Source organism: Diceros bicornis, chromosome 34 (genome assembly GCF_020826845.1).
Source record: "Diceros bicornis minor isolate mBicDic1 chromosome 34, mDicBic1.mat.cur, whole genome shotgun sequence".
Taxonomy (NCBI): Eukaryota; Metazoa; Chordata; class Mammalia; order Perissodactyla; family Rhinocerotidae; genus Diceros; species Diceros bicornis.
In genome coordinates, this window is record NC_080773.1 from 9,449,601 (window position 1) to 9,465,063 (window position 15,463).

General features: G+C 55.9%; 1 protein-coding gene across 3 annotated transcripts; it reads right to left on the reverse strand.

Annotated features, from left to right (window-relative positions):
- Nucleotides 1-3,135: 3,135 nt before the first annotated feature.
- Nucleotides 3,136-14,934, reverse strand: FXYD5 (FXYD domain containing ion transport regulator 5). Of its 3 annotated transcripts, XM_058530921.1 has the most exons (10): nt 14,792-14,931; nt 14,183-14,287; nt 14,034-14,094; nt 12,173-12,253; nt 11,369-11,425; nt 9,909-10,016; nt 7,156-7,254; nt 6,119-6,148; nt 5,969-6,043; nt 3,136-3,444 (listed from the first exon to the last, which is right to left on the reverse strand). In XM_058530921.1, exons 3-10 carry the CDS (start codon nt 14,092-14,094, stop codon nt 3,395-3,397), a joined length of 561 nt encoding a protein of 186 aa, XP_058386904.1. In that variant the 5' UTR covers nt 14,183-14,287; nt 14,792-14,931; the 3' UTR covers nt 3,136-3,394. The 3 variants fall into 3 exon arrangements, with proteins under 3 accessions (XP_058386904.1, XP_058386905.1, XP_058386903.1); XM_058530922.1 differs by lacking the exon at nt 14,183-14,287 and having other exon boundaries at nt 9,909-10,013; nt 14,792-14,934; XM_058530920.1 differs by lacking the exon at nt 14,183-14,287 and having other exon boundaries at nt 14,792-14,923.
- Nucleotides 14,935-15,463: the final 529 nt, after the last annotated feature.

The following is a 15,463-nucleotide window of genomic DNA, read 5'->3' on the forward strand; positions in this document are numbered from 1 at the left end:
CCATTCTGTGTGTGATGGTGTCTCATTCTGGTTTTCATTTATTTTCTACTGATGACTAACGATATTGAGCATCTTTTCATGTGTTTATAGGCCATATAGATATGCTTTGTGTGTGTGCATAACTGCTTCTTAATGCCCACAGGGCTAGTGACTGGACCCTGGAATGGTGTAGCCAAAACACCCATCACCTTCACAATACTGGCCAGCAGAAAACAGCCAACGAGGCAGAAAGATGGTCTCTTTTGGCCCTCCGAATCTCACAGGAGGGGCTCTAATTAGTGGAGCTGAAACCACATCCAGAACCCCATCTCAGGGGCATCTGGGAAACACAGTAGCAGCTTTCCTCTCTACCCCGTGGGGAGATGGAATGAGGGGGAACGGACGCTGAGCACCAATGCCCCAATCACCCACGCAGAGGGTCGGCACTGCCCTGTCTGCCCTGAGGCCGTCAGGGATTCTCCTGAGCTGGGGACTCCTCAAGTCCAGGCTGTGCTCCAGTCGTGGCCTGGGAGATGGTTTCAGGCCCCAAACAATATTAACTCTCAGTGAATTGCATCAGGAGAGAGTAAATCACTTTTTGAACATCTTTCAATCCATCAAATGATATGAGGGAGGACGGCTCTGCGCAGTAAAGAATTAACCCTTCCTAAAGGGAGGACTGGCTGCTGTCCTCAGCTCCTGGAAGGTCATCTCTAAGCCCTTGGAATGTCCTGCCTGAGAAGAGTGTCTTTGTTTACCCAGGGGGCCTTGGGCTACCCCGGATAGTTCCTAACAATGGGATTGATGAGGCTTCGGGCCACAGGTATCAGCTCAACCTCTGGAGGGGCTGGAGACCAAGATGACCACAGGGATGGTCAGTCATGTCTTTATGACTGAGCTGCAATAAAAGCTCTGGACACAAGGCTTGTGTGCCATCCCTGTTGGCAATGTGCCGTGTGTATCGTCACACACTGTTGCCAGAAGTTAGCAGTGTCCACGGCTCCACTGGGAGAGGACAATTGGACGCCTCATGCTTGGAACTCTCCTGGACTCTCCCCCACATGTCTCTTCCCTTGGTTCATTCTAATCTGGTTCCTTTCACCGTAATAAACCGTAACCATGAGCATGACAGCTTTCAGTGAGTTCTAAGTCCTTCCAGTGAATTATCGAACCCGAGGGTGGTCTTGAGGACACTCCAACTTGCAGTTGGTGTCAGAAATGAGTGTGGTCTTGAGCCTCCCAAACTCTGTGGTGTCTTTGGGCAGTAAGGTAATGCCCGCACCCAATACCTGGTGGTCTCCTCCAACAGAGCAGACTGGCCTCTGTCTCAGGGACCTCGACAGCAACTCAGTATCCAGCTGGAACACCATGTAGCTTTTTCCTTGTCTGTTTTCATTGGGCTTATCTTTACAGCTATCTTCTATTTATATCAAGAGGTACTGGTTTTCCATGTATGAGTGTACCTTTTAAAGTAAATTTATTTCAGTTAAAAAGGGAGCTGATCTTTTTTTAAAAAGTGAATAATAGTACAAGCAGGATAAAAATGTGGCTAAAATTAAGAAGAGAGTATGTGATGACTGAAGTCTGGGAAATACTGTCCTAGAAACACCTTCCACATACCGGTGTGGCCACCCAGCCAAGGGCAAACGTGGCCACCGGCATTTCCTGTTCTAAGAAAAACCTGAGTTCCCTCCCTACAACGACCTATATACTCCCTCTCCCAGCGCTTCTCAATATTTTTTAAAAGTGACTTGCAGTATGAAATACATTTTATATCATCATCATGGTGTATATCATTAGATTGAGCCCTATAAAATTGTTATGTTTACAGGTCAAAAAATGTGAATAGTGACAATTTCATATGATTCAATTTAATAGATATAATACATTATATATGAATATATATAATATATAATATATATATGAATGATATTCCCTCCTGATTGGTTAGAAATCTGTTCTGATTAGTAGGTGGTGGGTACCAATCAAAAAATATTTTTAGTATCTCTCCTGTATATAATATGTATATCACATACAATACATATTACAAAACAAATACAATATATACCTCATACAATGTATGTGTTTGTTTTCATTGGGTTTATCTTTCTGGCTATCTTCTATTTATATGAAGCAGCACTGGTTTTCCATATATGATTGTGCCTTTTAAAGTAAATTTATTTCAGTTAAAAAGGGAGTTGATCTCCTAAAAATGTGACTAAAAGTAGGATGAAAATGTGGCAAAAATTGAGAGGAGGGTATAGAGAGAGTCATATTACTTGTGATATACTCTCATATTTTCTTTTCTCTTTTATTACTTGTTTTTCTGTTTTTGTGCTGCTCATGGCCCACTAAACTGATTTCGTAACCATGAAGAGGCTGTGACCTGAAGTTTGTGAAATATCGTTATGCAACCACCTGTGAACAGGCCTTGTCTCTTTCCTTCAGAAGACGACTCTCAGACCTGGGTGGTGGCCCCGGCCCCAGGCCTTGCGCTTCGGAGGCCTGCTCCTGCCCAACCTGGGGGAGCTCCTCCCCACGGGCTGCAGAGCCCAAGGACCTTCAGGAAGTGCCCACCGGAGCCTGCACCCCTTCTCGACCATGCTCTGGGACCCCGGGACCCTGGAAGTGCCCGCCCCAACTGCTCTGAGCCACTCCAGGGCCGGCGTGGCCTTCCTGGTGGGCACATCCCGAAACAAAGAGTAGCCTAGAGACGGGCATTTGTGGGTTGGGGCTGTGGATGGAGCTTGGATGAGCAGGCTGGGGTGTCCACACTCATGTGTGTGAGGCCCCTCGCAGTGCTGGAGGGGCCCGAGTGTGAAGCAGAGGGGTCCACCATGGGCCTGGGACCTCCATTTGTGCTCCCAGTGACCAAGGCTATGACCAATGTCACGGGTGAGCTGGCCTTGACACCAGGCTCCGTGCAGGGACCGGGCCGGGGGTCTCAGACAGCCATGCGCAGAATCCAGCGCTGAGCCCCTCAGTGGCCACAGTCCCTCCCAGCTGCCCCCCACCCTCCCACCTCACACACACTGGCTTTGTTCACTGTCCCCCCGCCCTGGCTTGGAGTCTGGACCCCTTGCTTTACTCCTCCAGGGACCGTCCCAGCCCCTGCACCTTCATCCTCTCCCCACTCACGAATGACCCGAGACCAGGGGCAGGACCACAGTGCTTTATTCGTTGTCTGAACAGAATGGACAACTCGGGGGGCGCTGCCCGGGGGGCCAGCCGACTTCAGGGCAGGCAGGGTGGGGAGGAGAGGGGGCCTGGGCCGTGGGCCCCGGCTCTGGCTCCATCCACATCTTCCCTCTCGGGCTGGGCTTTACTGACTACTCAGTCGGCTCTGCAGGGAGGAGGGGGCCGGTGGGGCTCAGTCTCGGTGCCCATCGGGTCGTCGGCCCCACTTCCGATGGACTCACCTGTCGTAATTCCGGCATAATCGGGGCAACTGCCTGCACTTGCCGCCTGTGGGCGAAGGAAAGGTTTCGGTCACGAGTTGGAACAGTATGGATGACTGTGTGCGCTCTGGGTGCCCGAGGACCAGCCCGTCAACCCTGCCCCTCAGGGCAACTCTGAGCAAGAGATGAGAGGCGGACAGAGAAGAGCCAGAGCGAGGGCCCCAAGGGAGGAACCCCCACACAGAGGAGCCCTGTGAGAGCTCATCCTAGCTCGTGGTCATTCATCCGTTCAGCAAATCCTTATTATGCGCCTGCTGTGGGCCAGGCCCTGATCTGGGCCCTGGGGATATAGCCAGGAATGAGAAGGAATAAAATCCCAGCCCTAGGAGAGCCGGCTTTCTGGCGGGGAAGACTGACTATGAGAAAAATAACTAAGCCAAGTACGGATGGCGATAAGTCAGACGGTGATGCACACTATAGAGAAAAATAAAGCCAGAAAGGAGGCAGGGAGGTCCGGGAGCTGGGGGCATCCTCATGGCGATGACCAGAGGGGCCTCACTGAGGAGGTGACATCTGAGCAAAGACCTGAAGGTGAAGGGGGAGCCATGTGGACATCTGGAGGAAAGGAGTTCCAGGCAGAGGGAAGAGCCAGTGCAAAGGCCCTGAGGTAGGAGCCAGACAGGTGGGCTTAAGGGACAGCAGAGAGGCCACGGGGCAGGACCAAAGTGAAGGAGGGGGGTTCTTAGAAGACAAAGGGGACTTCAGACAACAGCACCCTACGTCTCCCGGCTGCCTCTTTGCCTCCCCCGCCCCCGGCCCTCTGGCCTTGCATCCTTCCACTCCCCTCCCGGCTCACACTGCCCAGCCACCTGGCCTCTTCCCCCGTTTACTGCAACATGCTCAGATCATTCTCGCCTCCGGGGTTGGAACCTGGGGCGCCCTGTCCCCAGTTTTCTGATCACCTTCCTCACTGTCAGGAACCAGTTCTGATTGTACCTCTCTAGAGGGAGACTCTCTCCGTCCTCAGTCTTGCCATCCGCTTTATTCTCCTCACGGTAATTATCCCTCTGGGCACCCACTCTGCTCAGTGAGGCATTTAGGTAAATGCTCGTCAGCCCGCACCACGTGAGCTCCCCGAGGGTGGGGACCAGGGCCGTGCCCCCAGCGCCACAGCCCGGGTCGAGCACGGAGCAGGTGCCCACAGATGTTTGTCATGGGAACCATTTATGGCCCTAGAGCTAACGTTCAGGCTCTGCCCTTACACAGACCCAGGGCCAGTCCTTCCTGGATTCTTATGTGCTGTGTGACCTTGGGCAAACTCCTCAACTCTCTGAGCCTCAATTTTCCCACAGGGAGAGAGTAGGGCCGGGCACAGAGTCAGGATCAACAAACACACGTCGAACCACTGAGGCGACATTGCTTCAGCCCCCGGATTCAGGGTGGATCAGACACGAGCTACCAATCTCTTTTTAATAGTACAGTCCTGCGCCGCTTAACGACAGGGTTACCTTCTGAGAAATGTGTCGTTAGGCGATTTCGTCACTGTGTGAACATCACAGAGTGACTCACACAAACCTAGGTGGTACAGCCTACTGCACACCTAGGCTCTATGGTTCTAATCTGACGGGACCACCATGGTATATGTGGCCTGTCGTCGACTGAAACGTCGATACACGGTGCATGACTGTATTGGTGTTCTGCCTCCCACCTTAAGGCAAAAAAGATATGGCTGTGCCCATTTTCCTGATGGGAAAGTCGGACGAGAGAGGTAATGAAACTTGGCGTAGGTTATACAGTTTAACGGAGAGCTTGCAAACTGGTGGCCCTCCTGTTTTATTTACTCTGCAGCATTTAAAAAACTTTTTAAAAAATTAGTTTGTCTGCTTGGTATTCTCCCTCTGCTCTTTTCCCTGCGCGAGACGCTGGGCTGTGGGAGGCTGACCTGAGAGGCGGCACCCCCGGCCGCCCTCTCCTTGAGCTCTGGCGGGAGGCCCTGCAGCAGGGGCGGGCAGGAGGAGAGGGAGGTGTAGGTGTCTCCCCCCACCCCGCGCCCTCCGGGTGGGCTTCTATGAGGCGGTGGCTGGAAACCTCTCCCCTCCCACGGTTCCATCTCTCAGCAGGCCCTGGCTCAGCTGATACCTCCCTTCACCCTTCGGGCTGGGCTGATCACAGCCCGTCACTGCTGCTAGTCCTGGGGGGCCACACCATCGCCTTACCCTGCCCCCACCAGGTGAAGAAGCCCGGGCTAGCCTCCGGAGGATAAGACCACGAGGCCAGGCCGAGAACCAAGTGCCCACACAAAGAGCTCCCGCTGAGCTGCGCTGACCTCAGTGCATGAGGAAATCCAGCCGCAGCCAGCAGAGGCCCCGGCTGAGCCCAGCCTGCATTCCCAGATCACAGAATTGAGAGCTAAGTGGTTGTCATTTAAGCCGCTGAATTCTGGGCCGGTCTGTAGGGCTGTGCTGCCGACGGGTACGCCTCCTTTAGAACAACCTTGCCCAGAGCCTTGAAGAGCGCCCCCGTCAGGCAGAGCCAGCAGGGGCCTCCTCCCCCAGTGCCCGTCTCCCCCGCCTGCCCGCCCCCATTCTCACTGGTGAGGATGACGATGCCCGTGATGAACAGCACGGCCGCGACCAGCAGCCCCCGTTTCCGGAGAGTGTCCTCGTCTGCAGAGATACCAGAGAGCATGGTGAGCGAGGCCTGCGCCCCGCCTCCCCCCACCTCCCCCAGGGGTAACTCACCATAGGAGAAGGGGTCGTCCTCGCTGGAACCTGGAGGGGGCAGACAGGGAGCAAGGCGGCGTTCAGCACAGGTTTGCAGAGTGAGTCAGGGAACAGCAGAGTCAGGGAGAGGGGACACTTGGGTCTCAGCCTTGGGACACTTAGAACAAACCCAAAGTCTTCACGTGGCCCACAGTGTGGCTCCCGTCACCTCTCAACGTCACCTCCCCATTGTCCCCCTTACTCGTGTGCTCCAGCCCCACCGGCTGCCCTGCTGGTGACTGTGCCAGACCCCTTCTCACCTCAGGGCCTTTGCACTGGCTGCTCCCTCAGCCTGGACACAGCCCCCCGGACTCCTTCTTAGTGACGCCCCCTGGCCCTTTACAGAAAACACTCCTCATTCATTCTCTCACTCTAACCCTGCTTCGTTTTTCTCGACGGCAACTTAAAACCACCTGATATATAGTGATTACGACTCTTATTTATCGTCTCTCTCCCCGTACTAGAATGTCTGCTCCGTGAGAGGAGATGTTGGTCTGTCTTGCTCGCTGCTGTGTCCCTGGCACCTAGAACACTGCCTGGCACACAGTAGGTGCTCAATGAATACTTTTTGGATGAATGAATGAATGCTCTGTGTGACCCGTGGGCATATGATTCCCATCTGTCCACTGGGGTTGGCTGGGCAGGAAGCGGAAAATCAGACCCCAAGGGAAGGATCCAGGTGCCCCTAGAAGCCCCCTGCAGACCCCCGGCTGATCTCAGATGCCCGAGTCAGCCCAGTGGAGACCCAGAGAAGCACCCAGCTGAGCCCAGACGAAAAGCCCAAATTGTAGACTGGTAAGCTAAGTAAATGGTTGTCATTTTAAACCACCGAGTTTGAGGGGTGCTGCACGCAGCCTTCATTATCCAGGCATTTATGGCGTGTCTACGCAGGGCCCACCCGCCGCCAGCCTTGAAGTCACGTTTATGGAGGATAACTCTGTGTGGGCAGTATTCCAGGAGCCAGAAATACAGCGGCGGGAGAGAGCCTGTCTGCAGTCCGGGGAGGGGTTACTGACCAGCCGGCCTGGGGGCGGGGTCCTTCTTCACATCTTTGCGTGGGGATCGCCTCTTGGAGGTTGTGGTGCTTTCAGTGGGATTGGTGGAGTGGCTGGAAGCTGGTGGAGGGCAGGAGAGAGCCGTGGAAGGAAATAGGGGACACCTCTGAACTTCTGGATCGGGGAGAACCCCCTCTCCCTTGCCTACACACTCAGGGCACAAGTGTGCCCCCGCTGCCACCCCAGAGGCAGCAAGCAACGGCGGGCAGGGAAATACTGAGATAAGCCTGCACCCCCTGGTTAAGACCAGCTGTCCCATCCCCGAGGAGCCCGTGGCCCCTCTCCTAGGGCCTCCTGGACCCCCCGTCATCCAGGAAGTAACGGGTAACATCTGTCACAGCTGGGCAGGAGGCCTCTGGGACCTGGCCCTGTTACAAAGCCTGGAGATGCTTGTTACAAAGCACTTTGAGTATCGCCTCTGCTCCCAGGCCAAAGATGCCAGAGTGTTCCTGTCTTTAAGAAAATCAGTGCCCCGAGAAAAGCCCTGCCCTCTGGCACTGAGAAGGTCCCAGTGCAGTGGTCGCCCCTGACTGATGCCCCAGTGCGAAGCCAGCAGGCAGAGGAGCCGCCCCACAGACCCCGAGCCCCCCAGGCCAGTCTCAGCGCCTTGCCCCCTAAATATGAACTGAGAGCCCAGGATTATGAGGAAACCTGGCCCCGAGGAAGGTACAAACAAGATCAACAGCAGGGACAAAGGCTGGGAGGCCACAGAGAATGTAGAGGACAGCCCCAGCGGGGGGTGGGCTCAGGCCGCCCGGCGCCAGAGAGCCTGGGCTCACATTCCGGCTCTGCCTCTTTGGGCTGTGTGGCCTAGGGCCAGCCCAGTAACCTCTCTGGGCCTCAGTTCCCTTCTCCTCTTGTAACCCAGCCACAAGGGGGAGCATCTGACCCACTGTCGCCCTTCCCTGGGACCTTTCTAATTCCAAGCAGGGATTTTTTTTTTTTTGGTGAGGAAGATCAACCCTGAGCTAACATCTGTCGCCAATCCTCTTTTTGCTGAGGAAGACTGGCCCTGAGCTAACATCTGTGCCCATCCTCCTCTACTTTGTATCTGGGACGCCGCCACAGCATGGCCTGACAAGCAGTGCATCAGCCTGTGCCCAGGATCCGAAGCTGAGAACCCTGGGCTGCAAAAGCGGAGCGTGCGAACTTGACCACTACACCACCGGGCCGGCCCCACGAGCAGGGATTCTGAGTGGAAATGGGGTGCAGCTCAGAGCTGGCAGATGACGGGGCCACTTCCTCACCAGGCAGAAGACAAGCCCTAGCACAAGAGAAGCAAAGACGAGGCAAGGAGAGAGGCTCTGGGGCCCCGTGCTCAGGCTCCGGGCCACCCCGAGGCTCCGCACTGCCCTTCCCACTGGCTCCCTGAGCCCTCGGCCCTGCTGAACGTCTGTCAGGTGTGACCAGGACTGCGGACTAGCACAGAGTGACTCAGGGCAGCAAGGGCTCGGAGTGAGTGATCGGGGGGGCGTGGGGGTGTTCTCTCAACTGGGAAGTGGGGACACAGCCGCGAACCCCTGCCCCTCAGAGCACAATTGTGTGCAAAACAGAAAAGCTCCTTTCCCAAGACACTTTATTTCCACCTGTCGTAAAGTGGTTTTAACACACACTCTCAGAATGCGATGTTTTACCGCCATCGCTGGAATTCTACAACTCTACCAGGAGAATGGTGCAGCCCTAGAGGTGGTGCTCTTGTGCAGTGCCCAGGCTGCACAGCTGTGCACGCACCGCAGCCTGGGAGTGGCCCAAACCACGGTACTTTCCAGTGGGGGCTGCCCCTCAAATACAGGTCATCACACACAACTAGAGGCCACCTGCTGCCTTCATCCAGGCCCCACCCCTTCCCCACGCCTCTGGTAACGTTAACTCACATGTCCTGGGGGAACCACCTCTCCCCTGGCTCTGGGTCTTAGAGGTTCAGACAGGGCTGACCCCATTCTCCAGCCCAGGGTGGGGCACAAGACTCAGGCCTGACCAATCCCAGCCGTCCCTCTCCCAGGCTCCCATTGGTCAGACATGGGCATGTGACCCCAACTAGGCCAATGAGAGACAATTCTAGGCCTTGAGCTGGAGATAATGAGAAAGAGATGTTCTCTAGCTGCCGAGTTGTGACCTAAACTTAGAACTATGGGAGCATCTTTGTCATCAAGATGGGAAAAGCCCCTGAGAACGAAGACAGCAGAGCTGAGACAGGGGGCACTCAGTCATGATGACAGTGCTCGAGCTCCTTGATCCAGCTGTGCCTGAAACTGGCTATCTCTGGACTTTATAGATTGTATACAGCCAATAAATCTTTCTTCTAGCTGGGTGGTCTGTATTTTGCAACTGGAAAGCTCCTGCTCTAACATAAGACACACACAAAGGAAACACCCACAGCCACACTTCCCAGCACCAGACCCATGAAAGAATCTGAACAAAAGAGGGTCCTGAGTCTGTCAGGCTTGGGAAATGCTGCAAACTAGATGCTCCTCTTGGGGACGCCTGCTGCAAATAAGCTTTATTAAGACTCCGCAAAGTCCCACCAGAAAGAAACGAGTTTAACTTTAACTCAGAGTTTCCCAAGTACCTTTGACCGCAAACCAAAAAAATGTTTCTGAAAATGTATTAACAATTCCCCGAGTGGGCTCTCTGAGAAACGCACTGGGGAAACGCTGACCCAGACAGAGAATTGAACAAAACTTGTGTGGTGCCGTTCCAGTCCCGGGCTCTACCTTCCGTGCGGCTCCTGTCCATCCCCGGATCCGTTGTCAGAAGTGCCTCTGTTCCCGTCAGTCGCTGCGTCTGGGTCTCCTTCTCCGGCTTGTTCGGGGTTGTTTCTACTGGGGTAAGAAGAGCAAGGCGGGGAGAGCGAGAAACGAGTGAGTCAGGGACAGCGGATCCATAGGACAGCCAGGGGCCCTCTCCCCCTTCAGGCTGGCGAAAATCAGAGACGTTCATGCACCAAGCGTAGCTGGGCTGGGACGGGGGCCTCTGTCACACACGGCTGGTGGAGGGCAGATCGGAGCGGCCACTTCCCAAGTGGCTTCTACAACAAATTTCAGTGTTGGTGCCCTTTGCCTCAGTGTATGTGGGCACGAGCAGGGCCCCAGAGCCAGATTCCTGGACCCCAATCCCAGCTGTGTCACCGACTTGCTGTGACGCTCTGAGCCAGTTACTCTGAGCCTCCATGTCCTCATCTGTAAAGTGGCGATAATGGTCGTTTCTACCTCCAAGGGTCTGGGCGAGGACTGAGTGAGTGAACACGGGTAAGATATTTAGAACTTATTTAGAATAAGTGCTTCTAGGGTTTGCTCAAGGAGGAGGGAACAGGGTTGCTCATTGTGGTGCTGTGTGTAGCAGAGAAAACTGGAAGCGACCAAGATGCTCATCATCTGTGCACAGGCACACTGTGGAATACCATGCAGCAGTGAAAAAGAGCAAGATCGGTGTCTACACAGGAATGTGGGAAGAGCTTCCAGAATATTATTGCAGGGGGGAAAAAAGCAAGTTGCAGAAGAACTATCATATAATATCCCTGAGCTCACACAAACACACCTCCCAAGCAGTACATCTTCTCCAGGAAACACACACATGACACAGGGTCACTGGGGGACTGCCGTGATGCAGGGCTAACAGTGGGGCCTCTCAGAGACGGGAGAGAGAGCAAGGGCGGGCAATGGACAAAAGGAGTACGTCTCTTCTATGATATTCTTATTATTTCCAAGGAGAATGTGTTTACGTACCACTGTATCATTAAATATTAATGGAAAAATTGGGGAGCATTTTTTGAAGTATGTTATACTCCAGAAAAAGTTCAATAATAATTTGAAAATTCAAAAAAGGAAAAGGATAAAGAGATTAAAGGAAGAAACGAACGGGGTTGGCACACGAGGAGTTTCCGGAGAGTCTGCAAAGCTCTATTCCTTGACCTGGGTGGTGGTTACACAGGGTTCAATTTAGAGTAATTTGTTAAGATGCACATGTATGTACATCTTTCCTATATGCATGTTATTTTTTCACGACGTCAAAAGGTTTCTTTTTAAAGAGGTGAATGGAGTTGGCTGGCTGCCCCCCGACAAAGTGAACCCGTGGGGCTGGAATGGGTGAGCAAGGACGCAGAGCATCAGAGGAAGGGAAGGAGCAGTGTCTGTCCCAGGCCCACCTCCCCACCCCCCACCCCTGCCCCACTCACCAGCAGCCGGCAGGGCTGAGGTCTGAGGGGTGGGCTGCAGGTCCGGGTGGACTGTGTCTGGAGTCCGGAAACGGGGAGAGAAGAGAGGGAAGATGTGGGAAGGTCCGTGGATGGAGAAGCAGAGGGTTTTCCACAGCAACTCAATTTTGGTGTCATGGAAATGATGTCATTAATCCAGCCATTTCGCTGACTGCCCAAATGTGATGCCAGCATCTTCCCCAGCTCAGGCCCTCCCCTCCCACAGACGTCCACCCCCTGCTCAGCATCCTCCCGCCTCTGGTAAGAGGCTCCCTTTGGGGAACCACCTTTCCCCGAAATTTGTTCCACTTTCACCAGCGGGCCTGGCATCAGCCCTGTTGGGGCTTGAACATGAGACCCAGGTCTGGCCAGTCAGCTTCCTGCGCCTGTGGCCACAATGATTAGCTCACGGGCGGGCATGTGACCGAGCCAGGTCAATGACACTCAGTTCTGGGAAATTTGCTGGATTGGGGAAGGGAAAATTCTCTTTCCTCTGGATTCTTAGCAGGTAGGATGGAAGCCCCAGGTCTCTAGGGGCCATCTTGGCCCCATAAGAGGAGAATCTGCCTGAGAATGAAGCCAACGCTGAGAAAACAGATCCAAGAGATGGAGACAGGTTTCTGATAGCCTCGTTTGAGCACCTAGATCAAGCCATGCCTGAAGATCTATCCCTGGGCTTTTCAGTTACACAAATCCAAAAATTCCTTTTGGCCCAAGGTTGAGATTTTTGTTGCTGTTGTTATTTGCAAGGACAGGATCTTGACAGACCTGGCCCTCTCTCCTCACCTGGGGTTTGAGTCAAGGTATGAACAGTCACAGCAGTTGGGTCTGCTACAGAAGTGGATGTGGCCTCCGTCGATGTCTGCCCTGGGAAGTCAAGGATGAGAAGTCAGGGAGGAGCCTCTGGTCCCCCTTCTCTCACCAACATCCCACCCCCCACCCTCCCTTCCAAAAGCCTGGGGGGTAACTCAGGAGGTCCTGTCTGCTGGGAAAAGCAGACAGATGTTTGATTGATCAGCTTTGGCAGTATCAATCCATGATCCTGGAAGTGTTTTAAGAAATGCTAACACCCTGGCACCCTTCCTCCAGCCGCCTCTCCCTGCCCACGCTGTGGACGCTTAAGTCAGCCAGGGCCCTGATCTCAACTTTTGCTCCCAATAACTTCCTTGCTGTGTGACCTGGAGCAAGTGAAGGTTCCTCTCTGAGCCTCAGCTGCCTCATCTGCAAAGTGGGCATAATAGTTGAATCTACTTCCCGTGGCCGTAGAGAGAGTGAAGTGAGATGGAGGGGGGAAGGGTCTCCGCCACTGCTTAACATGCAGTCAGCGTTGGATATAGCCACTGACCCACCGTGGCCCAGCCTCCAGCCTCCAGCCTCTGCCTCCTGGACCATCACAGCAGCCTCCTCCCTGTCTCCCTGCTCCCGTCCCCGACCCCTGCAGTCCGCTCCGTCCACGCGGCCAGAGGGAGCCTGTGAACTCGAGTCAGGTCGGGGCCCCCCTGGCTCAGAGCCCCCTCTGGCTCCACCTTGCTCCTGGTGAAAGCCAAAGTCCTCACTCGGCCCCTAAGTGCCTCCTCCATCGGGTTCCCTGTCCCCTCTCTGACCTCCTCTCTTCCCACCCTCTTCACCCCCACCAGCCACCCGGCCTGCTGTTCTCACGCTCACCAGACAGCCCTGACCCAGACGCCTGCTCGGCTCATTCTCTCCTCTCCTTCTGATGTCTGCCCAAGTGTCACCTCCTCGGGCGTCACCCCGACCACCCTATTTAAACAACCTCATCGCTCGCCTCGAGTTTTCTCCATTCGTTCATCACCTCCTGGCATCCTATATAATTTACCGGGGGATTGTTTACTGTCTGTCTCCCAGCTAGAACGTGGGCTCCTGTTCTATTCACTGCTGTTTCCCCAGCGCAGAGAGTGAGGTCTGGCACAGAGCAGCTGCTCACTGAAGCCCTGGAGAAGGACTGGAGGGATATGTGAACATCATTCTATCAGACAGAAGCGGGGCAGCTTCAGCAGAGCAGGAGCCCAGGGGCAGGCGGGATGGTTGTAACCCCAGGCCCTCCCCTCACTCGCCTGTGGCTCAGGGCACTTCCCTTTGCTGAGTCTCAGGTTTCTTATCTGTAAAATGGGCGTGACAATATGTATAATAGAGTAGAGCTGGCCCGCAGAGCACCTGCCACGGAGAAGGCACCTGACATGCTCCACAGGTCCTGCCTTCAGGAAGCACGTCCCAGGCACGGAGATGTCTCCAGCTCTCGGACAGGCCCCAGCTCAGCCCCTCTGCCTAATCGCGTGTCACCTGGCGAGCCAGGGAGCTGCTTTGCGGGGAGCCCGGCGTTCCTGGCTGCCCAGTAGAATACCGACACCGATCTCCCCGCCAAATCAAATTGGGTGAGTTCTTCTTGGCAGTGAAACGGAGGATGCTCAGCAGGACTGGCCCTGGCCAGACTCGCTGGAAGCAGCCACCCAGGTCTGAAGTGTCCAAAGAGGGTGTAAGCCCGGCTCCCTCATGGGGACCCCCACTTTCTGGTGCCAGGTCAACGGGGGGGGGGTGAGGATACAGGTCAGAGCATCCAGACTCACCAGCCACCCTCAAGGGGGGGCTGCAGGCTCTGGGGCAGGTGGAGACAAGGGCTGGGCCTTACCTCTGGTGGGGAGAATCAGGCTGATGATAGTGAGGAAACACAGGCGACCAGAGGGCGACATCTACGGGGCAAGCGGAGGGGCGGTCAGCCGTGCAGTCAGAGGGGTAGGCCCAGACAGCCCCCAGGGATCCTGAAGCCCCCAGCCCTACCCTGAGCAGGCTCCTCTGGCTTCAAGAACCCCACCAGGGCTGACAGCTGGCTGTGAGGGCAGATCTCTGAAGTGGGGGTCCCCAGCCACCACCACCTTCTTCCCTCTGCAGGTCCCCAGAGAAAACAAGCATAAGATCAAACAGCTTCCAGCAGCAGCCACCCAGGGCCACCCTACTCCTCAGCGCTTATCCCGGGGACCGACCACACAGGGGCCGGGAGGGGTCTGGGGCACAGGAGTAGATCGGGGGCCTCGCCCCTCCCTCTGGGGCTGTCCCGACAGCGAGCAGTCAGCAAGGAGGGGAAAGAGGAAGAGTGAGTAATGTGCTCCTGATCGCAGAGGAAAAAGTGAGTCGGTGTGAGGGGCCTCGCTGCAGGGACAACAGAACAGGATACTGGGCAGATCTGGGAGGCACTGGTCGCAGAGGGCAGGAGGAGAGCTGAGGAGACGGAGGCAGGAGGGAGAGTGCAGCCCAGGGTGGCACCGACGAGCGGGCGGGGAGAAGCGAGCATGAATGGGGGGCGAAGGGCACCCAGAAGCTGCGCCCTCGACCCACCTGCGCCGGCCAGGCGGAGGGGAGGCGGAGGGAGGGGACGGAGCAGAGACTCACGTCAGAGCCGGGGTCCCGGGCCGCAGCCTCGTGGAGAGAGGGCAGCGAGGTGGCTGCGTCCAGGCGGAGGGTGTGGCCAGGGGAGCGCGGCGGGCGGGGACCAAGACAGGCTCAGTCATTTCCTCTTGGGTTTCCTGGCTTCAGAGCCGGGGTGGGAGCAGGAGTGGCAGACGCCGAGGGCGATGGGGGGACGGGGGGAGAGGCGGGGCGGCGGCGTCCACCCACGCGGCCTGGGGGAGGTGGGCGTGGGGAGCTGGGCCCGGAGGTCCGGGCTGGGTGGGGCTCCTTGGGCGGCGGGCGGGGGGAGGAAGGGGAGGGGTCCACTCCGGGGTCGCTGGAGGAAGAGAAGGGAAGGGACCGTGGGGAGGGGGGCGTTGAGGGAGGAGAGGGAAACTCGAGGGGCTCCGAGAGAGGGGGGAGGGGAAGGAGAAGGGGGGCGACTCTGGGGACGCGGAGAGAGCTCCCCAGGTCCAGCTCTGCCCCTCCCCCACTTGTCCCCACAGATGAGAGCACACAGACAGAACAGGGGAAAAAACCGAATGCCCATTTATTAAGCTCAAGACGTGGACACCGAGGGTGCAGGGGACTGGATCTTCGGAGGGGAGACAAGGAGGAGCAGGGGAGCAGGACAGGGGGGTTCGGGGGGCTGGGGGGGACTCCTGGACCCCGGGA

What these genes read in the sequence shown, in the direction of transcription:
- FXYD5 (XM_058530921.1), bottom strand. Translation starts at nt 14,094, where the DNA reads ATGTCGCCCTCTGGTCGCCTGTGTTTCCTCACTATCATCAGCCTGATT. An exon ending in TACCTTGACTCAAACCCCAG is followed by an intron (nt 11,426 to 12,172) that starts GTGAGGAGAGAG and finishes TCCGGACTCCAG; the next exon opens with ACACAGTCCACCCGGACCTG. An exon ending in CTCAGCCCTGCCGGCTGCTG is followed by an intron (nt 10,017 to 11,368) that starts GTGAGTGGGGCA and finishes TTCTTACCCCAG; the next exon opens with TAGAAACAACCCCGAACAAG.